This window comes from Pleurodeles waltl, chromosome 3_1 (assembly GCF_031143425.1).
Source record: "Pleurodeles waltl isolate 20211129_DDA chromosome 3_1, aPleWal1.hap1.20221129, whole genome shotgun sequence".
Classification (NCBI taxonomy): Eukaryota; Metazoa; Chordata; class Amphibia; order Caudata; family Salamandridae; genus Pleurodeles; species Pleurodeles waltl.
This window is the reverse complement of record NC_090440.1, coordinates 1,967,180,500-1,967,204,462: the sequence shown is the minus strand read 5'-3', so window position 1 is coordinate 1,967,204,462 and position 23,963 is coordinate 1,967,180,500. Positions and strand designations below refer to the sequence as shown.

The 23,963-nt window shown below is 42.6% G+C and overlaps 1 protein-coding gene across 1 annotated transcript in view; it reads right to left on the bottom strand.

The window, feature by feature from the left end:
• The window catches only part of LOC138283491 (transient receptor potential cation channel subfamily V member 1-like), a 366,031-nt gene that overhangs the window by 175,645 nt on the left and 166,423 nt on the right, over nucleotides 1-23,963 (bottom strand). Inside the window, exons 9-10 of the mRNA XM_069221435.1 lie at nucleotides 9,844-9,914; nucleotides 5,851-6,016 (exon numbers count right to left, since the gene is read on the bottom strand). Coding sequence (XP_069077536.1) covers nucleotides 5,851-6,016; nucleotides 9,844-9,914 — 237 coding nt within the window. The remainder of the gene's footprint in view (nucleotides 1-5,850; nucleotides 6,017-9,843; nucleotides 9,915-23,963) is intronic.

Sequence of the window (23,963 nt, the reverse complement as noted above, 5' to 3'; positions counted from 1 at the left end):
CATTCATTTTCAAAAATCACACACACTTACCTTCAGCCTCGGAGGTCCCAGGAGGGTTGGGACTGCTGCCTTCCCTCATTGGCTGACCATAGGTCAGCCAATGAGGGAAGGCAACAGTCCCAGCCTCGTCACAGAGTGGGATGGGGGCCAGTGAGACTGCTGACCCCACCCCACTCTGTGACGAGGTATCACTGATTGACACTCGCCCTGGGCGCTTCAGGGCTTAATAGTGAAGCGCCCAGGGCGAAGTCAATGGGTGACGCTTTCCTTGTCACCCGGGGGAGGGCATCGAGGCACCTTTGCTGAGCCAAGGAGGTCATGCCCATAGGAGCTGTGCCTTTCTCAGCCCAGCAAAGTTCAGCTCAGGCAGCCAGGAATCTGCGCAAATCTTCCATGTCTGCTCCTGGCTGCCTGAGCTGAAAATGAAGAGTGTCTGTCAGGCTGACCTTTTTTAAGCCTGACAGACACTCTTCATGAGGGGAAAAGGTGGGGGGGCGTGGCCCCTCCGCCCTAAAGGACAGGCCACCCCTAGGTAACTATGAACCTACCACTGGCACTAAGGCCACCAACCAAATATAGGTTCAGTACAGGTCCCAGTAAATTACCCCTTGCTCAACCCTTGGTAGCTATAACCGAGCAGGCAGGCCTAACTTAGGAGACAAGAGTGTAAAGCATTCAAAAACACCAATACAGTAAATAAGTGAGACACAACACGCAATAAAAATCCCACACCAATTTATAAAAATAGGTTATACTTTTATGAGTAAATAGACACCAAAATGACAAAAATCCAATGTAGGAAACCAGAGATATGAATTTTAAAAGAATAAACACTTTCTAGCACTTAGAAACACAAAGTGCCAACTTTACCAAAATTCTCCAAACTTCAGGAGGTGTTTCCTGAAGTCCTCCTTGCAGGTACAAAAGGTCCAAAACACAAATCCAAGGGTCTGGAATCTCCAGGTGGGTCTTTGGAACTGGAGATTTGAATTTTAAAAGAATAAACACTTTCTAGTGCTTAGAAACACAAAGCGCCAATTTTACCAAAATTCTCCAAACTTTTCCAATCTTCAGGAGGCATTTCCTGTAGTCCTCCTTGCAGGTACAGAGGGTCCAAAACAGAAATCCAAGGATCCGGAATCTCCTTGATGGTCCTTGGAAAGTGTGATCACAATTCCCGCAATGCACCTGGCCAAATTCTTAAAAGACCACTGGATGCACTCCAGGCTGGGGACTTTTTGCAAGTGAAGCTCTGTTAACCTGTAGCTGCAGGGAGTCCACTACTGAGTCCTTCTTGAAGCAAGGCACTGTCCCCAGGGCTGTAGTACCAGATTGTGCAGCAGGCACAGTTCACTTAGAAGTGTAGGCCAAGGGTACAGATTCCAGCAGGGCAGTCCTTCTTTGTCTTGTAGTTTCAGGCAGCAGATCCGAGCGGCTATGCACCTCTCACATATTTATTTCCAGCTCCTGGGTATCAGGAAGGGGGGCGCCCAACCAATAGCATGCAGAGTGACGCCCAGATGCATGACCACTTCCTGCAAAGTGTGGCATATGCCTGCCACAGAAAGCACAATTTTTCCAAAATCCATGATGTCTGAAACTAAGAGCTGACTAAACCATCCTCCAGTGTGGCTCATTTCCATAGCTCTCCTCCTTCTAACATCTGCAAATCCCTTCCTTAAGCCTAGTATCTGGCTGAGGAGTGCAGAAGGTGGGGGTTAGGTGATCTGGCATTCTCTCCTGTCTTGCTCTCCTTTGAGGCTGTATGTTTTATTACACCTCCTACTGCTCATGCATTCCTGTGTAGCCCCGAGCTGCCCTTCACCAGATATGCTCTCCCCTGGACAGCCACTTATCACTTAATCAAGCAGCTCTGCTAATCCTGTTAGCACTGAGCAATCAGAGGGGCAGTCAGAAGGCTGGATTTCGGCTTATAGAAAGAAAAGCCTTATAACTTATTTTCTGTACAAGTTGTGAAAAATTCACCAATGTCAAATTGCTGGATTTATCAAAACAAATCTTTTAAGTCCTTGAATTATTTTTCTGCGCTTTTCCTTACTATTATTACCATGAAAATACAATATAGCAATGATAGCCTTTGAAGGCCAGTATCTGTAGTGGGGGGAAATGAAATGATCAGTTGTTCCCTTACTCGTGTTTATAAAACATCTTTTATAAGACCCCTGCTTATGGTTACATGACCCCCCACCCCTGGGATACCTAGGGGAGATCCTGGGGGTACCTAATATGTAAAAATAAGGTAGATCATTACATTTAAAGTGCCCACAGCACCAAAGTCGAATTGTAAATGCTGTCTGCAGAGTCAGGCTGCATTTTAAAATGACAGAAAACCTCCAGCAGTGCCCACATGCAAAGGGCAGCAATTCTGCTGGGTCTCTACTTCCATGCCCTATTATGTACGAGGGTCTTATAGGTGGTTGGCACCCCCCCTTGCCACATTGTTTACTAGGGGCCTACAGGGGATGTCATGCAAATGGTAGGAATGTAACTTTTAAAGACAAGGTACAAGGCAGGTTTGCATTTAAAAGGACAGGAAGCACACAGCAGTGCACACAAGCAAGTGCAGAAATTCTGCTGGGCCTCTAATCTCCGTGCACTATTATATAGGGGCTTATAGGCAGATTGTACACCCTTGCCCCATTATATGCTAGTGACTTACAGGGTCTGTCAAGACAATCGAAAGGGTACCCTAATACCTGGGGTACTCTTACAACAAGTGTGTGTTTTAACATAGCACTGGCCTGGGTCTGGCTAACAGAGTCCAGGGCACAGTCAGAGTCAGTTATCATCAGCACAAGTCAGCAACAAAAAAAATGGGGATAAACAGGGCAAAAAGATGGCTTTGCAACACCACCTGAGTGGTTCACAGTTGTATGTAACACCTTCTCTTGTGTTTTAAAAAGCCTGATGTTGCAAACAAAAGTTACTGTAAATAATTGGTTTGCAACATGGCTTTTCTCTGGGCATGCTCCTCCTTTTGAGAGCTGGCCAAATCAAAGGACCCATTCAGATCAGCTAGCATCAAACTCTAAAATGAGATCTGGACATATGCAGGAAATGGCTTTGCATTCCAAAGCATTGCCATAATTGAACCACCATCTCCACAGGTAGCACATAAACAGACTGCAGACTTAGAAGTGTAAAAAAGAAAACAACAAGGCAGCATGCCTTTTTCATCTATGACCCATGATCTGGAACAACACCCACATATCCATCAGGACCGCACCAACGCTGCTCCAATTTAGGTAAGAATTGAAATCAGCTCTTTAAAAAACGCTATATCTCTATGCAATAGCTGTCCATACCCTTGCATTCTGTCCTATCACACATTGACTATGGGGGTCATTACGATCTCGGCGGTCTTTTCGCAAGACCGCCGAGATACCGCTGTGCTGAAGACCGCCAGTGGTGGTGGTCTTCCGTGCCACGTATTATGACCGCTGGCAGTCCGCCGTCCTTTTTCGTACAGAAAGCTGCCAGCAGCCATACTGGCGAACGGCGGGAAAGTGGAGGTTGCTCTACCTCCACCACCACGTCAACAGAACACCGCCCACTGAATCACGTCCCATGATTCGGTGTGGCGGTGTTCTGGTGACGGAGTGCTGGTGGCGGAGCTGCCCCCATGGATCCCGTCCCCTCCTGGAGGATCAACGGACAAGGTAAGTTGATTGTCCGTTAGGGAAGGGGGTGGGGGGGCGTTGTGTGCATGCATGGGGGTGTGCGTGTGAGAGTGAAGAGGGGGTGAATGAGTGAGTGCATGCGTGCGGGGGGTGTTGTGTGTATGGGAAATGTGTGCGGGTCGGACGGTGTGCATGTCTGTTTGTATGTGTGCGGGTATGTGTTGTCGGGGTGTATGTGTGCGTGTAGGGGTGTGTACATTTGCATGTTGGGGGTGTGTGCGTGTAGGGGTGTGTATATGTGCATGTTCGGGGTCGGGTGGGGAGGGGGGTTGTGCCACCTTTGGGGGGGTTGCAGGGGGGAGGGAGGGTAGGGGGAGTATTTGTGGAGGGTAGCGGAGTGTGGGGGAGACTCCTATCAGTGCCAGGGAAGGGATTCCCTGGCACTGATTGTGCCTATCGCCATGGATCTCATGGCGGTTCCCAACCACCTGAGATCCATTGCGGTATGCAGGGTCCTGATACCGTCGGCGGTCTAGTGCCCACCACCGGGCTGGAGACCGAAATCTCCAGCCCAGTGGTCTTCACTGCCATGGTGGTCGGAATGGTGAAGTGGCGGATGACCTAATTCCATTACTTTTTTTTCCGCTGGGCTGTTTGCGGTTTTACTGCCGCTTTACCACCAACCGCCAGGGTCGTAATGACCCCCTATGTTTGTCTTTTATCCCGTACATCGCCCGCTGTCTTTTGGCTAGACTTGTGCTATAGAAATACAATATAGATACACACATTCTAATCTGTCACTGAACAGACATCCTGACTCATATGAAAAGATAAAAGCAAGATCAACATCTTTGGAAGCACCATGAGACCTTCGATTGTTGTCAAAGACAAATATGTGATGCTTCAACAGTCCTCTAATTCCCTGTTATTCCTGTTCAGCTTGTTTTCTGGTAAGTACAGTACACTCTGCCTACTGGAAACCACAAAACACTATTTTCTTGGACAAATTCATCTTTGAATTTTGACAATGTATCACAAAATTCAAGTTACATATAGCTCTTATTATTAACAATGTCAATGAGATTTAGTGTCAGTCACTTCCTACAGATGGGGGCTGTTTCGACCTGGCACATTTGCCATAGCCTCCGCCAGCCTGGTGACGGAGCATCTGCCCAAGCCTGGTGGGGACCTCTGTGCCGTGAAAGGGGCTGCCGCTATGCCAGCTCCCCCCACAACACTGAAGGTGGGCGCCTTCTTTAGAGAAGTGACTCAGCAAACCATTTTTGTTTAGACAAAACAAAACTGCCAAAGCTGGAGTCAGAGCCATTCCTTATTTTCCCTGCCTGTGTCCGCCATACATCTCATGTGGCCTAGTCCACCATGGCTCACATGGTGGACAAGGGTAGTGAAAATCATTGAACGTCTCCCCAACCTAAATAAGAGGATGATTACCACTAAGACTTGGCAGTCCTGTGGTGGACGGACTGCCAGATCAGGAGTTACTACCATCCTTCATTATCCCTGCCTGTGACTGCCATTCATTGCATGGCAGATAGCCGAGTCCACCACACCTCACTAGGTGGACAAAGGCAGTAAAAATCAATGATGGTCTCCCCATCCTAACTACAGTAGGATGCCCGTAAATACGATTTGGCTGTCCTGTGGTGTAGGGATTGCCAGATCTGGAGTTACTGCCAGCAGAGGCTCTACCGGTGGTGACCATGCAGTTCCTTCACTTCTAGGTGTGGCCAAGGAAATGTGGGTTTGGCTGGACAGGAAGCCCACCACTCAATGGAATGTCTTCTGCCTCACAAAAACCTAAATGCAGCCCCTTTGCTACTTCTCTATGACACTGTCGCTTATTTGAAAATCATAAGTAGGTGTATACAGCAATTTAAGGAATTAAAATGTACTTTACATTTTTTAAGCAATGCATACTATTAGAAATATATGTAGGCGATGTTTGGTAACTTATTATTTATAATGAAGCATCATAAATATTTAGCTCCAGAATATATCCTTCAGTATAAGGCTGTAGTCACCTCTGGGGCTGTGACTGGAAAAATCACTACTTTTTGCTGTATCAGTATATTTCTTGTGCTAGTATGAATTTAGGACATCACAATAAATCACTTAAGCACAGTGGCATTACATAGCTTTTAAAAAAGTAATTGTGGGCATTCTGTTTAGGAAGCTGTTTCATACTGACCTTCTCAATCATGACAGAGTAGATTCCCATCTGCTGGAAGCCGCGGGTGTAGTAGAGCATGTTAACCCAACTCAATGACAAACATATGACCAGGGAGGCCACATACTCTTGCATGCCTAAGAAGTACAGCACTACAGCATTCAGCAGGAACAGAGACTGGATGAAACTGCATAGTAAAAAGAGCCCTTGTCACTCTGTTGCCATGCTTGCAGACTTCATACAGCAGAAATTCATACTTTTTATATTCTGTTATTCTAAAGTGCTCAAAGTGTCAGTCACCTGTAGTACAGCTTGTTAACCCAACTCAAGGACAAACATATGACTATGTAGGCCACATACTGTTGAAGTACACACCACAGCATTCAGTAGGAACAGAGACTTGAGGAAACTGTATAGTAAAAGGAGTCCTTGTCATTCTGTTGTCATGTTTGCAGACTTATTTTTTAGCAGAAATGCATATTTGTTTATATTTTGTTATGGTAAAATGCCCAAATGGTGTGTCAGCTTCAAGTCAGTCAGAAGGAGAAACAGATGGGTCGTTCTTTCCCGGCCCCCATGCTTTTGATAACACCCGCCCTCATGCTGCAACATGCATATTGATAGATTTTTAAAAGAAAGCTGCCATACCTATTAATGATCAGGCACCTAACCTGGCTAATTCCACTAGATGGCGCCACATTGGTACTGCTGATCCTAGCCGCCATTATAGACATCAGGGCTCCCAAAAACATATATATGCTCACAACTCTACAACTCTAAACTTTTTTCTTTTAATATAAGCCAAGGTGGTGGAGGTTGTAGCTTTTAAGTGGACGGATAAACCTTAGAGAGCTCAAAGCAGGGCATTACAGTATTTAGGCTTTCCAAAAGAAGAAATTGCTCTGTTGTAGAAACTACTTTGTTCTTGCTGTGAGTGTGTACATTAGCATTATAAGTTACATATACACCTTAAGAAGTCCTTTTAATAAGCGGAGAGAGTAAAGGATATATGCTCGGTTTTCTAGTAACTGATATCTATTCCTTGCCAACAGTTACCACTCTTGAAAAAAAAACACAATTTCTTTGACCTTACAAAAATAGACATTGGTCATCTGTACAAAATGCATTTGGGTTCCAAACTAATCTTGTGTTTCTGCAACCCAATAAACGTTCAAAACTATTACGCTATCACCCCTAAAGCAATGATAGTGTGGGTAGCATTTTAGGAAGGCGTAGGGAAGGAAAGAGCAAATAAACCTTTAAATATCGAGGTAATGTCTGTTATTGATCTCTGGATTTTCAATAGATATTTAATCTCAATATACCTAAAGGATATTACTAAATGTTTGAATGGGTGCATTTCTGGATCTTGAGTTTACAACTGAGGTGTTGTCTCATCCATTTATTGGTGTTCACTCAGTTTCACCCTTAGGATCGCTCTATTGTGCTGTACTTATCTCCAATAACAGATCATTGGATGATCACAGGAGGAGCCTTCTATATACTTTCGTGTATCAAGGTACCTTTTTAGAACAAGCAGTTGGATTAAGGCAGCAAAGTTATGACTCCCTGCTACTAAGGGCAAGAGCTCTAGCTCTCACGGCCACCTACATTTCTATACGCAATTTATGTAGATCTTTTGTTGTGGTGAATATTCACAGAACCCCTGTAGGACTAAAGAAACACCCTCTCCAATTGCAAAATCTCTCGTGAGGCCTAAAAGACTTCAAAGTAGTAGGAAGAGTTTAGTGCAATCATTTAAAAAATAGAAAACTTTAATAATTATTCAAAGAGGTGTTTACTGCCTTTCTGTTTACTACTTTGGACAGTTAACTCAGTAGTGCAGGGTTTTGCTTACAGCCTTTTCATGAAGTTCGGTATTCGTATGGTACCAAATTGCTCCAGTGAAAAGGATTAAAACTGTCCATCCACGTCCTGCAACACTGCATCTGAATCTAAGTAGTTCCTACTCGGTATGAGAAGAGGATCCCATATTGACAAAACAAAGACAACACCTTTAAAGACAGTTGTTTTGCAACCTCTTATTTTGCATTCAGGGAAGGTGGCCACAAGTGGTAATCAGAACAGTTTGAGTACTAGATCTCTATATCCCTTTTTCACAATGGTAAACCCAATGGGTGGATCTTCCTTCTCCTTTCAAAGCTTTATATAACAGGTTGTTGTACACTTTCCATCTCCCACTCTACTTTCGTTTTCTTAATTTTAAAACTAAAAGTCGCTGGTTGCAAAGTTAATGGGCAATACATGTTGAAGCAAGCCTGCTTCCCCTGTTGCATACAGGTAGCCTCTAGACCTTTACAACTCTCGTCCTAGGTGGAAGGCACCACACTGAAGCACGATGTCAGTTTGCAACATGCTCCTACGCTGCTACAAATCAGGCAATTTGGACTTGCACCTATTAATTATGAGCAAATACTTGGTAAGGGGAACTATTATACTATGCATACAATGCGTTTTACTTACTAGTAATTGTCTCTAGCTCACATGAGAGTTTGAAGAACTTCAAGATGCTCCAAGTAGTAGATTACATGCACCAATGCACAAAACCATGCATACATCTGGCAGTTTCTATGTAAAGATCTTAAAATAGTGGAGCGTTTTAATCACATAGAATATTTCTGAAAAGAATGATGTCACAAGATCCTCCATTCCATCTGTACCTTTCTGCACAAACCGTTGTTCAAATTGGACTGCAATACAAGTTCTACAGGCTGTACATCTGCAGAATGTAGGCACATATCATAACTATTTACCTATGTAGAGCATGATGAAATAGGTTATATTTGCTTTGTATAGAATCATAAATGGGTTTATTGAGAATTATATTCAGAAACTTCTACCTGTCTATAAATTAGTCCATCCATAGTAATGAAACATGGTTATATATTCATTGGTTGGCTATTCCTACGAGCCTATCCATAATGCTAAACTGTAAAATGTTTCATTAAATAAAGCATACAAGCATTTTGAGATATAGCCCCGGTATGTAAATGCTAAGAATTATTTATGCTGCAAAATGTTTTCCTCAAAGGCCAGGTTGTTAGGAGAACAGGTCTTTCTTTCATGCCTAAAAATCCTGCGGAAATCAATCTGTTTCTTCTCTTACTTTTTCCAAAGTTCATCATTGCACACTGTTGGAGGAATAGCACTACTTACTGTTGTCAGTTTGGCAGTGTATCTACTAAACAACTTCAAGGTCACGATGTGACACATCCTACATACCTTCACCAAGCACTATTGCACGAAGAGACTCTAGAGGAGAAAAGATATTCTGCAAATTCGATTTCAGTTTGGAAGGTGACACTCACACCTTCCATATTGTTTATATTTCCTAATCTAGTTCAAAGTGTTTGACTACTTAAGTATTCTAAAGAGTCAACACTTAAGAAGACAATTTATTTACTTGTAGCTAGAAGTTTATATTCCAATTTTTAGCTAAGATATATAGTTTTGATAAATTTACATAGGTTTATTTTGTACTGTTTATCAGGATATATTTTCATTAGGATTATTAAGATATATGTATTAGCATAATAAGTATCTTCAGCAACATTCGACATTCATCTTACAACCTGCTGTACAGTGAAATAATATAAACAATATAAATGCATAATTTAGAAACATTACAAAATAAATCTCTCTCAATAGCTTTCTGGGGAAGCTTATGTTCATTTGGTATAGTTTGTAATGGTTAAGTTATCCGATTTGTGCAGCAATGAAGACATACTATTTTCCAAGATTCGAAGCAAAAACACTCTTAATATACCATTTGCACAAACAAATTCATACATAATTAGATATATTTCCTGTTATTCTTGCTAGGAGAATTTAGCAAGAGTTGGAGGAAATATACATGTTATGCAATATACTGTTCAGGGCATTCTAGAAACGTGTACATTGGTGGGCAGAAGGAACTCAGCTGATTTTCAATTTCCTTCAGAATCCATGCAGCTGCAGAGGGCTAAATTCAGAAGTCAATGAAGGGAAACTTACAAAAGAACCTCACTGTAACTGTCGATGAATAAAGACTTCAAGGATGGGCGCCGTTGCAGGAAATATTGAATCTACAGTGGAAAAAATAGAAATTGTTGTAGAAAGAAGTACTAGAGTGAAATTAAAATGCCTTTCTTTCTTTGTTTTCCAATTTCTGAAGTCTTTGTATGACTAGGAGGAGTATTCTGCACATGAACTACCTTCTTGGATTTGTTTATTGCCAGAATTATTTATGCAGAATTAGCCCTAATAGAGTTGGTTCAAGTTGTTTGTAAATTGTTCTTAATACAAGTTAGCAACACCTGGTATTATAAAATGCATGGTAAAAAGTGTGTGCCCTAAAAGAAAGTAAGAGAACAACCTTCTAAAAGCTAAAAGTCCCTATCCTGTCAAGATAGAAGTTTCTCTTTGCAAAAAGTTTGCCTCTCCTACCCTAATGTTCAACATGGATAATGCATGGCTTGGATAACAATAAATCTAGTCACTGCAACAACTTCAAATTCATGCAGAGGCATTGGCGTAGGAAGTGTGGGGGGTGCGGGGGATGTATCCCCCCAGATTTTGGAGTGTGGTGTACATGGGGACGAGGGTGGGGGGGGGGGGTCATGGCGACAAAATAATTTCCCCTCTCCCTTCTATCTTTCAGGGCCAATTCGTCCCAATGTATTTTGACATTTTCAGAAGCGCCTGCATCCCTTCTGGGCAGCATGAAAGAGGGCTTTCTGATTGTAAATTATTGCAAAAGGTGAAATTAAAGGGCCATCAGGCCTCCTTTTGTTTGATTATTCTAGCAGGAAGCAATTTGGAGCCTCACATCTAGTGCTATTGAGGAAACAAAAGCACACAGCTTGCTATTACTTCACAGGTGTCTAAGACAGACATGGTTTTCACTTGTTCAGTCCCTGCATATAAGAGATAGGTATACACTGTAAGAATGTCAGAGGTGTTGGTCTGCCCCAGTATTTACCCAAATAACTATTTAAGTACCACTATTTTGTTTTGTTTCTTTTATAGCGCCACTTAATCCAATGCGTGTGTCCAAGCGCTTTACATCATACACATTATTATTATTATTCCCTGAGATATACTGGGCACACAAAGATCTCTTCAGCAGCTACCTTAACCCCCACAAGATATTTTAAAATGCAGACTTTGCAACCATTAAGCAGAACTGATTTACTGCCACATTTCTCCCTTGTGCGGATTTCTTGGTGGCAGAACGACTAAAAAATACATTTATAAATTGAGGCATAGATTTTGTGTCAAGGTTGCCTAACTTTTTTGGCACAACCCCAAAGCAAAATCTCATTTGTTAAATATAGTAAAGCTCTCAAATGTACTCATGATAGCCCTGCCAAACATATGTCTTGAGGTGTTAAGATCTGAGGACACCTTCTTTGAGGCCATGGGTTCTGATGCCAAGTACAATGTCACACACCATGATGTCGTGCATTGTGATGTCACTTGCATACTGCCTCACTTGGTTAGTCCCCCCGACTTCCTTTTTTTAGGGCTTGTGTTTTGAGTATTTGTAGTTGCCTAGGATCACACCATTTACTGAAACAGGGGAGGCGAGATTTTATCTTTTCACACTATACAATTTAGATATTAGAAGGGTATCTCTGTCTAACATTTACACGTAATGGATCCAAGTGCAGACGTAAAGATAATACTTGTAAATGCCCTTTGTGAATTCCCAAGAATCGTAAAATTAGACGTTTGGTCTAAATTTAGACCAAATGTCTAAGTTCACCTTCGTGAATCGGCCAAATGTTTTTTATCTAAGTAATAAAGGGCTGGATTACAGCGTGGATAACAGGGAGAAGCCACTTTTCATTTTAGACAGTTTGCCTAGCGTTATTAGTTATTTTGTTGTTATTATCACTTACTATATATCACTTACTTAAGCATACTGAAGTATATTATCTTTTCTGTATTTAACATTCTCGTTTGACTTGTATTATATTTTTTTTTAATTAATTTTCAATTTTTATGAGTAGAGACAGAAAAAATGGCAAATAAAGAATAACAGTTACATGAGGATACATTGGTGATAGGGCCATTAAAAAAAAGCAGCAGGGGAGGTCCAAATTATGTCCAAATTTGACTAAGTTATGTCCAAATTTGACTAAGTTATGCAGGCAGAAGAGGCAAATTATGCGACATAATATGACACATTTTGTGATAGTATTTCATTATTTTGACATTGTTACACTTGTTAACACTCTCTGGACTTAGGTTGTACCTCATTAGTACCAGCTTAACACCTAAATGTAGGAACAATCAAAAGAAAGGTTTGCAGTCAACATTTGCAAAGGGGCCCTGCGCTGTGCACCAACATGTGTTGCTGCGCTTTTAGTAACTTTTGAACCATTTTTATTTAAATCTGCAGATTGTGCAGCAGATGTTAGATTTTGTGGCAAATGCTGCAAATCCATTACTATGTGAAAAACACTGCAGCACACAATCATATAATTCCAGTGGCCCTGGTGATAGCCAACCCAGGCATCGGAAATACAGTGTTTGATCAATGCATTTGCATAAATCTGCACACATTTCATAATGTTACAGGACAATACAGCAGTCCTGGCCCATAAGAGTGTGTGTAAAATGCCCTAAATATAAATAGCAAGATACAGTTTGACTGTCACAGTCACAGAGGAGTTCTATAAAAATATGTAGGGAATAAGCTGAAGGCTGAGTTCATTACATCAAAGCTGTCTGGTTTGCTAAAGTCATTTAGAGGACATTTGGAAAGCTTCACTGGGAATGTATTCCGCCCATTGCTTACCTTTGGCTTTGCAACTTACATTTGCTTGGTTTGTATTAGCTAGCTGTATTTGATTTAGGCTGCCGCTTGAGTTTATCCCTACAGTAGAGTATCTCTTGTATACTGTATCCTTCCACCAGTGTTCCATGTCTGTAAACAGGCCTTCAAATATTGTTCTCATCTTGTGTTACTTGCTGTGCATTCAAAGACCAGGGACAACTTACAGGCTCTGTCTTCCCATTGAGATTGGCGTTTATCTTTCTTTCTCTGACTTCATAGTGAGAGAACTTACATGACAATCATTCTAGCTACTGGGGGTGTGATGGAGGAAGGCTTTAGGCTGCCATTTTTATCTACCACACAAGAAACTTCAAGTGTTTGTGAATGGAATTTGCAGATACTTAATAACATAAGTGTAGTGGAAACAAATATTTTAGGATGATTAAAACAAATCAATACACTAGGTAATGACATTTCCACACATTAACATTTGTGTGTGGTATGTTTTTATCAGTAAAACCGTATGTCTTTGCAAATGTAATGGTAATTTCAGTTGAAGATGTGTTGCCTGTAATGCAGTGTGCTACCACATTATGCATACTCCACTTGATGTCACTCCACTGTACTCTGGATCGCTCCAAGCCCCTGCAATCTACTCTGCACCACTCAATTTTGCACCTCTCTACTCTACTCTGCACCACTCTACTCTATGCCAATGCACTCTACCCCCACTCTAGTCTAGGCCACTCCACTCTACTCTGCACCACTGTAGACTACATCAATGCACTCTACACCACTCTACTATACACCAAAGTACTTTACTACAGCACTCTACTCTACTCCACTCTATTCCACTCTGCACCACTGCAATCAACACCACTGCTCTCTACATCACTCTGCACCACTGTAGTCTATGCCACTCTAGGCGACTGCACTCTACACCAATGCACTTTATGCCACTCTACTCTACACCACTGCCCTTTATGACACTCAACTCGGCAATAGTGCACACTTTGCCACTGAACGCTACACCACTGTATTCTGCACCCTACTTGACACCGCTCAACTCTGTACCACTCTACCGCACTCTTCACCAATGCACTCTATGCCACTACATGCTACACCTCTCTATGCTGCATCACTTCACTCTACGACACTCTATCTTGTAGCTCTCCACTTTACCATGCATCACATCACTCTACGACACAGCACTCTGCACCACTGCACTCTGTGCCTCTGTGATCTATGCTTTACCACTACACTCTGCGGCTCTACTCTTCACCACTAGATTAGTGCACTCTACTCTAAAACAGTACACTCTACACCACTTTACTAAAAACCAATGCACTCTATGCCAATCTATTCTGCACCACTGTGCTCTGCACCACTTCACTCTTGATCACTCTACGACACGTCACTCCACAACATTAAACTCTATAATACTCTGTTCCGACACTCTACTCCATTAAACTTTACTCCACTCTGTGACTCTGTGACTGCCACTATACAACACTTTATTCCACTCTGTGACTCTATTCACAATTGCCTCTACACCACTCCATGCCACTTTACTACATGGAATTCTATGACACACTGCTCCACTCTATGCCACTCCACGACATTTTATTCCTCAATCTACGATACTTTACTCCACTCCACTCTATGACACTCCACATTACTTTACTCTATGCCATTGCACTCTTCTTTATAACTCTCCACTCTACTCCACTCTGACACTACTCCACTCTACGACACTCTATTCACTCCCCACGCCATCATACGTCCCCAGTCACATGCAGTAACCTGTGACAGTTCTTACTACTGTGACACAAGGCCCCTCCACCCTCCATCTAGCCCTAATAAACATTTATACCCCACCGGGAAAAAATTACAAATTAGAAGCTGCACGCCAGCTGAAAGAGAATATTGAAGAACTAGTCAATAACGTTCCTTGCCCCCAACTGATCCTAAGCGGTGATTTTAACACAAACATGCTGGGATCTGAGCCTTTTGACGAAGCCACGTTGGCGCAAAATATTCTCTGGCAGATACCGGACCAAGTTCTACCTGGAACTTGTAAGGGGGACAATCTAGGGAAACAACTCATAAAAAATCTTGAAGCAATGGGACTCCGATCTGCCAACGGCTGCTACTGAACAGACCAACCCCCCTCATTTACATTTTTTAATCAAAAGGCACGATCAATAATAGACTATACAATTTTATCCCTACCCCTGCTCTGCAGAATTTTGAAATTTCAGGTAACAAGCAGAGGGGAGAGCGACCACTTACCGCAAGAGCTGCATTTTACTCACCCAATTGAACATCACGAACCTTCGGACGTGTTGCAGGAAGCCACATATATATCTAATGGGAGGCGAATTATGTGATCCTCCAAGACCACTTCTGTGCTGGCAGAGACAGCCAAGCGAATATGGTCCCTTAAATTGAACCTCACAGACCCTGAGCAAGTGCCACAAACAACCTGGGATGAGTCTGTAGTAGAGCTTCTGGCATCTTACCATCAGCAGCTTCAAGGAACAAGACCCCACAGCTTACAAAGCCCCTCATCAAGAAGGTATACAAAGACACTTAAACTGAACTTAAATTCCACCCTTTGCCGTCTTCAGAAAGAACCTAGAAATGAGTTCTTGAAAGCACTGGTATCTACCTCCAATAATAATAGAGGTCAGTGCACTATTACCCTGGTCATGAGGGTTAGTGGGCAATTGCCTCATTGTATCACTTACTCCGGTATCTACCTCCAGACAGGCCGACAGAGGCCACCTATGAACACATACTGTGCTAGCAGTAAAACTCTTGCACGCATCAAAGCGAAATTGGCATGCGCAGTTTTGGAGGCTTATAAACAGCCTAAGCTCTGCACCCCCCCCCCCCATGATTAATATCTCTGAGCCCACCTGGTATCAGTATCTCTCATGCCATTTTGGCCTTTCAACCAAGCGCCCTGTAGGCGAGGCAAAAGCATCAGCCTGTACCTCCACCGGCTTTCCAAAACAACAACACAGCTGCTTTTCGGTTCCCTCAAAAACAGCGAGGATGAGAATTATTAGGTGCCAGAATCAGAGAGCACCGGGACCCAATGGTATCCCTGCCACCCTGAACAAAGAGGACCCAGATTTTTTAGCAAAACATCTCTCGACACTCTACAATTGCATTCTTGCTACCAACATCATCCCGTGAGCATGGAGTGGCTCAACTATCACACCCATCCTTAAAGGGGGTGCGACTAACGACCCAGCAAATTACCGATTAATAGCACTCCTAGATGTTGAATCAAAAATCTTTGCAGGAATTCTCTTGGAAGAGCTTGAAACCTGGGCTAATGTCAACAACCTGATCCCGTTTAATCAAACTGAATTCTCAAAAGGGGTGGGCACGACTGCTTATCTTATGGCCGTCGCACTTTTATTTGACCAATGCCAACATGCCAAGAAGTCCCTCTTTCTTTCATTTATAGACTATAAAGCTGCATTTGATTGAGTAGAAAGAGGTAAACTCTGGTTTAAACTTGCAAGTTGGGGCATTCCCTCCCCGTTGTTGAAAGCAATAGTCCTTCTCCACACAGATACCCGGGTGAGGGTCAAATTGGGTGGTGGGACGCACCTTTCCAGGAAAATTCCCACTCTTCAGGGTCTGCATCAGGGATGTGTACTTGCACCCCTTCTCTTTAATTCATTTATTTAATTTTATGGCTAACCTACCGGCGGAACTGGACAAGGTGAACTCACATTCACCAAGGCTGGAAAACACTGCCATGACAAGCTTGATGTACGCCGATGTTCTCATTCTATTCATGTTGGTAAATTAATGGTCAGTGCAAGGGGGAAGTAACCTAGACTTCCACGGTAATCAAGTCTTTAAAGGTAATTCTATGCATACAAACAATGTTACATCAATAGAAATTTATTACATTACATATATCTTTGTGCATATTATTCCAGACATTAAAGGTATATTTCGTTGGACATGTTATTCTGAAGATAAATTTAGCATTTGTCTAAATAGGTGCTCCTAGTAAAAATTCTCTGGAAAAAATGCTCTCCTCCTTAATTTGAATAAATAAAAAATCATGCCCTTTAAGGCGACTGGGAGGCTGCGATATCAATGGGACTTGGGTAACAATAAGGTTGAAACAGTGCGCAAATATAAATACCTAGGGGTTCTTCTTGACAGCAATGGCTCTTTCAAACCCCATCTGGAGTCCCTTATTCGGAAATCCATCTCGCTTGCATTCGCGTTCAATAGCATTAAAATACCAACTGGTTCTTCAACCTATCTGCCGCTATTAAAGGTCATCCAAGCCAAACTAATACCAACAATCACATATGGCAGCGGAGTTCTAAGAGGCCGTGGCAATGACCACTTGGACAAAATGATCACTAAGCTTTTCAAGAGGTTGTTCAGCTTACCAAATTATGTTTCACCGGCCCAAGTTCGCCTAGAATTTGGCCTGGTTAGGCAGTCTCTAGCAAGGAACGGGGCATTTATCACCTATGCCGTAAGCTTAAGGTAGCAAAAGAAGGCTCCCTAAGCTCTATTATTTCGGTGGAAATTAGTTCGGATCCGACCTCCGCCTTCCGTCTCTACCTCGCGTGCTCCTTGACAACATTGGGCCTGGTAGATCAACTACTCCAACTCAGCTCACATCAGCTTGTCAAACGTGCAACAAAAGTAAGTGTCAAGTCTCTCTCACATCTTCAGGACAAAAAGGCTTTATCGAAACTAAGCCATGCCTGGCTGGTTCTGTCATCATATGGCTCTTTAATCCCACAACTATATCTGGGAGCAGCAGTTAATCCATGGATTAAAGCAGCCTTTATTAAATACCAAATGGGCTGGCTTCCAACATATACCCACCTTCCTAGGTGGACGAGAGTCAACATGACAGACACCTGTCAACTATGTGGGCTGACTCCGGAAACGCTGATCCATCAGATATGCCTATGCAAAAGCATTTCAACAGATCGTAATAGGCTTCTGCGACCTGTTTGGCTTCAAAGGGGGCTGCGTAGGTGTAGACCGGCGATATTGGCAGGCTTTAAAGGGGACGACCTACAGCTCAGCTGCAGACTGGCTAAATTCTTGGATAAATTAGGGCACCTTCTTCAAGAGACTGAAAAAGCAAGACAAGCGCGCACAATCAGCCTGCAAGCAACGTTGTAGTCCTCCGTAATTCAACTGAACATTTGAACTCAAATCGATGTTATTACTGTATTTTATGATTCCTTGTCTTTTTGTTGTTTTTCTCTTTTCTTTTCCTTTCTTTTTCTCTCCTTTTTTCGTGTGATGGTTTTTATTGACCGAACATGTGATAAATAAAATACATTACAATATAATACACTCCTCGACACTCTATGCCACACCAATCGACAACACTTTATGACATGTCATTCTCCTTCATGCCATTGACTTATAGTCCAGCTCAAAAGCATCCATGCTAGTTTGCAACATGGCTAAAACACGCTAGCAAAGCCAATAGCTCTGCATAGGTGAGACCTATTGGCTTGGCCAATGCTTGTTTATAAAGTATGGAACTCCAAGATGACTTGCGGTATCCTTATCATCTGCGCCAAGGGGTAAAATAGCCCATATAATACCACACCATCAACCTACACACAAGCCAATTAAAACATTAGTGCAGCAGTTCCCAACCTGTGGTCTGAGGCCCCCCAAGGGTCCGTGACACATTCCCAGAGAATCTGCAGACCTGAGCCAGCAGAAAGACACTTCTCCAGCTGGGGCATCTAGAAACACGTGTTTTTATATTTATTACTTCCTTTGTGCAGCAGTTTTGAAAGCACTGCAAAGTTTCTTGTACATCCAGCAGCAGCAGCTCCTCTGCTAAGGGGGAGGAGCGTTCCCCTACTGCTCTGAGTAGTGCATAAAAGGAAAAATGCAATTATAATAATACAATGTTATTATCATTTTAGTTTTCAGTGCAGAGCCAAGTTAGTGGGGGGTAGTCTGGGCTGTGTCACATGGAGAGGAGTTGAATGTGCACCATAAGTGCGCATGACAGTTTAGCCGGACGCTTGGGCTGCCCAAACAGACGTGCGTGCTTAGTATTTCTCCACCTGGGTGTATTGCACAGTCAGGTGGAGAACATGAACACGCTCCCACTCCCTGTCTGAGTGCTGAACCAGGCTGCTCAGATCAATCACAATGCTGCTGTCATGCTGGTGACAGCAGCATTTTGATTAGCTTAGGGGAGTCTGGGAGCCTGTGTTCTTCTGTGCTGCCAGGACTCAGAAAGAGAAGAGGACAGAGGAGAGATTCCACCCACACATTAAGTGTTTGTTTTTATTTTTCATCCCCTGCCTCTCCAACCCCCTTTCTTAGCAGTCACCAGAGGCTTTCGGGCAAAAATAAAAGCATCAAGATAACTCTGGTGATTAACGTACCTGTGGGAGAGAAGTAGGGGTTTTCTAGTGGCAGTTTTGACTCATCTAAAGTAGCGCAGAAGGTTAATATGCCTGCTCCAAGGAATGTGCATCATGCAAAGAAAAGTATTGTATGTGCTCCAGCACGGTACACTGGTATGAGAGGTGCTATTAAACAAATGATTTATACGTGACAGAGAGGCTATGGAGAGATGGAGGCCCTTATGGTTTACTTCCTTCCCCTCCACATATTTATGTGAAAAGCCTTTTCAGATCTTATGTATCTAAAAAACAAAAACAGAAATCACTTCGGAAATGTAGAATCTGTCCTGAGGATTCAGCTTTCCGAAATAAGACCAAACATAAAAAAATTAGTCACCTGAGATGCAGCACCAACCTTCCCATAATTTTTTTTTGATTCTTAGATATTTTTTCAATATAAAATAATTAGATCTTTAGTATTTGTTTGGTGTGAACTTGCTTGTGTATTTTTTGTGAATTACTGTTTTGATGTTTGCAATTTAAATTATACGAATTGCTTGGGGGTCCCCGGTTTCCAGAAGTGATTCAGTGGAGGTCCTCAGGAGTCAAAAGGTTGGGAATCACTGCCTTAGTGCATAGCTTCTGTAATTTTAAGCTATTAAAATAGAGCAGCATTTGTTGCTTTAAACAGCTGCTTTAATTATGTTCCATGTCCTGACCTGCCTTTCACCTTGGCTGCTGGCTGTGGCAGAAGGCAAGTCAAAACTGGACTGTTATAACCTTATAATAGTCGAGTTCTGACGTCTTTTCTTTATAATTGGTGACTTGATGCATCAGAAGTAGCCAATCATATAGAAATTAATGACTGCTGTTTATACAGGGATCACAGAATCCCATGTATTAAATAGTCTGTAACACCAAGAGCTTCTTCAGTATAAATTCTCACAGTTTTGACTGATGTAGAGCTGACCTGACCAAAATCGAACAGAGGAGCAGAAGTGTTATTAGAACTATGGTTTCAGAGCACAATTTACAATTATTGTACCTGAACTTTTGATATCTCTAGTGCGGTTTCAATTTGCACAAGGTGAGAGGCATGATCGGTGCGGGCACAAAAGGTATGTTCTTCCTTTTCTCCCTCCTACCTTTATTTGCTTGGTGCATGAAGATGCAAGGTTAATCAACATTGTTTTCCACATTTGGTCTTAATACTTTGTGAATGTAAATAACAATGAAACATACTTTCAAACTGACAACATGCCTTCTTTTCTCCCTATTTCACATCCAAACAATATGATTGTGTACATTTATTGGAGCCTGCATTTTGCAAACAATGGGTGATTTGAATAGGGTCAATTGAGAAGACCCCAAGGCTGTCCCCCCCAGAAATATATTGTCTCCTACGCCCCTGCGCAGTGGCACAGATTTACTAAAGCTTTGTGCCGGGTTTGTGTCACTTTTGTGTCAGTGTGGGATTTACTCTCCAACCCAATCTGGATTTACGTTGGCTAGTATCCCAAAATGTGAAGTATCCAAGCACACAAACTATGCTATGTGCTGTTGTGCGTTACTTTGCATCAAGGGGCCATTCTTGGGTGGTGCATGGGCGTTCCAATGCAACCATCTAAGGGTTTTATGCAAATCTTTATCTACAAACATTGGTAGATAGGGATTTGTGTCAAAACCTTATACCTCCTCAAGGCAGGCGTAACTATGAGAAATGTTACTGTTTCACCTCGTTTTTTCCAGCTTTTCATGTGTGTTGCATTATACATTATACATTTAAGGTAAGAAATGCCTTAAAGCATAGTTTTGGTTGGTACTGAAAGGGGCCTAAGCTCTAGAGAATACACACACTGTGGCACAAGAGAGTGTGTGTTGGCGCATTGCTGCTAAAAGTGCGCCAGTGCTGAGGGAGAGAAAAAATGCACCTCATTTTAGTAGGTATGTTACATTTGTTCTCTGATGCAAGGCAGCACAATAACTTTGGTGCAGCATTGCTTTGCATCAAAAAATAGTAAGTCTGGGCCGAATTGTGTGCACTTCAGACTCATAGGGACTAGTTCATAAATCATGGTAATAAAACTAGAGGTCCATATAATGCAACTCACCTGTACCCTGTATATATATATATTGGCTGCGGATTTGTTGATTAACCCCTGAGCATTTATACTCTAAGTGCTTCCAAGAGCAGAGAGAAAAGGAAAAAGACAATCTGTCATGCTCAGCCACTACAGAGATGAAGACAAGCTGTACTAAGTTAATAAGAGGCCTTGCTGCACATACCCTTTAGTCCTTGCCCCGGTCTCTACCTTCAGTGCTTCTCCCACCATGTCCTTCTGCAGGAAGCATAACCGTCATACTGACCTCAGACCTGCAACCTGTGCCTGAGGCACTTTAACTCACTGTCTCCCAAATCCAACACCAAAAAAACCCACCAAAAACCTTCTAAGGCTGCTGCAGATGTCCTGGGGAGGTTTCACACTGTGCACAGCCTCCAAACAAATAGCTTGAAACCTGCACCCCTACAGGGTTTTCCAGTTCATTCTGTGCACACTGTGTGATATCAGCTCGTCACTGGGTTACTGTTTGAAGGAGACCGATATTGTGTGGAACCTGGATCCCATCTATGAGTTTATCACCTCTTCCGTGTGTCCTTGTGAGTAGCACTGCGGTAAGGTGAAGAAGGGCCTGTGGTAAGTTAAAGAAGGGTCTGGGTCATCCCCCTTGTCTCATTCAATCATGCTCTGCTCCTTTCCCTTCCTTCATCCACTTGTCCTGGATGTCCAGGAACCTGACACCCTCACCTCAGCTCACAATAGCTTGCTGTGTAGCAGTGTGCTGGGGTAAACTCTAAAGCACCGCAGTAGGTAAGATAAACGCTTTGAATGCATTTTAAAGCTCTAAAGCACCATATATGCACCCGCTTTACAATCGTTTATCACACTATGACAGATATTCAACAGGCAGTAGTCCAGACTTTTATTGAACGCAGAAAGATGGAACAGCACAACCATCATCACTCTAAGCACTTCTAGTCAGTAGGATTAGTACAGCACAGGTGTTAGTTGTGCATTTGTGCATCACAAAACCCTCACAAAAATACCCAACACAGCACAGGCAGGATGCTGCATAGAAAGTAGCGGTAATACCCATGCTAAAACACCAAGGCCTATATTTATACTTTTTTAGCGCCGCATTTGCGTAATTTTCTGACGCTAAAGCGGCGCAAACTTGCAAAATCCAATTGTATTTGGTAATTTTGCGACGTTTGCGTAATGCGGGGCTAAAAAAGTATAAATATCGGCCAAATGTTGTTAAGAAAACCTCAGTGAGCCCTTTTTGTCTAATTTGAATACAAACACACCAATATATTCTGTGAAAAGATAAAGCCCACATCAGCCCGGGATCCTTCAAGTTAACGACCCTCATACACTTTGTTATTTTCTTTTAAAGCTCACTTGAGAGTGGTAAATAGTTATGTTATTTGCATACTATCACACCATCTGAGTGGAAAACCCTGTTTTATGTTCCATCGCAATTTGGCAATAGTACCATGTGCTGTACAAGGAAAGACACTTTGGTTTTCATTTCTTGCTTTCCTACAGCAAAATCACTTTGACAGCCACATAAGGCACCAGATTTGATTCATCAATTTAATTTCAACAAATGAATGTGGTGGATTTTACAAGTGACCTGCCGCCCCCAATCTTCCCCTCCGAGGTGCACATTGGGTGGGCTGTGACACACCAAACGTTGTGCCAAGTGTTAGACCTGTCAGCCTTAGTGGTCTTTCCCAACCTTTGTGCCTACATACCTCATTTTTGTGCTGAAATTCGTTTTTGATGGCCTTAGGACTTTGTACACACTGATAATCAGAACTAAAGTACTTGTGCTCACGCCCCTAAACATAGTTTGATTGGCTTACACCTGATTAGTATCGTTTACTTAAAGATCCCTTGTAGACTGGTATACCACATACCCAGGGCCTCTAAACTAAATGCTACTAGTGGGCCTGCAGTGTTTATTGTGCCACCCACTTAAGCAGTACCTTAAAACATGACCCATGCCATTGCAGCCTCAATGCAGTTCTAAACTGCTAGTTCGACTTGGCAATATAACCCCCGGGCCAAGCCTTAAACTCCCCTTTTTACTACACATACGGCACCCCTAAAGTAGGCCCTAGGTAGTCCAGAGGGCAGGGTGCATGGTGATTAAAAGGTTGGCCATGTACTTTTAGGTTTTACATGACCTGGCAGTGAAAAATTCCTAAATTCATTTTTCACTACTGTGAGGCCTACCTATCTCATAGTATAACATTGGGATGCCTCATTAAATTTAATAAGTGCTGACTTTTGATTAGGACCAGGTAGCCAGTTCATGTTTGTTATCTATGAAATTGTAATGAAAAATCCTCTTTGATTGTAAAGTCAGATTTTAACTACAGCTTTTGAAATGTCACTTTTAAAAAGTTGGCATTTTCCCGCCCTTACCCCTTTTGTGCCTGCAGCCAGTCTTGGGTCACATGACTCGGTGTAATTAACAGTTAAACTTTGTGAATTCCTCCCAGACAGTCACACAATAGATGATTTAGGTGTGCCTAAATGGGTCAACAGCTGGCAGAATGTTGGGGTGGTGCTGAGCACAGCCTCCTTGCAACTGAATAGACTGTGCTCTGCCTTCCCACAAAGGACCTATCATCTCCACATTGTCACAGCAGCCAGCTTAGAACCAGGGCAGAAAAGTCAAGAAATCCCATGCACTTCAACAAATCTTTGTAAAAGCTTCTCCCACCTTTTATAGGAAGGGCACCAGGGTATAAAAATAGGACTTTCACTCCTGAACCTGCAGAAGGACTCTCAGAGGACTGCCTGCTGCTGTGATCTGCTTTGCACTCTGCAATACAGCTTCACTATGCCTGGAAAGACTGCTTTGCTGCCTGGAGCCTGCCCTAAACCCTCAAA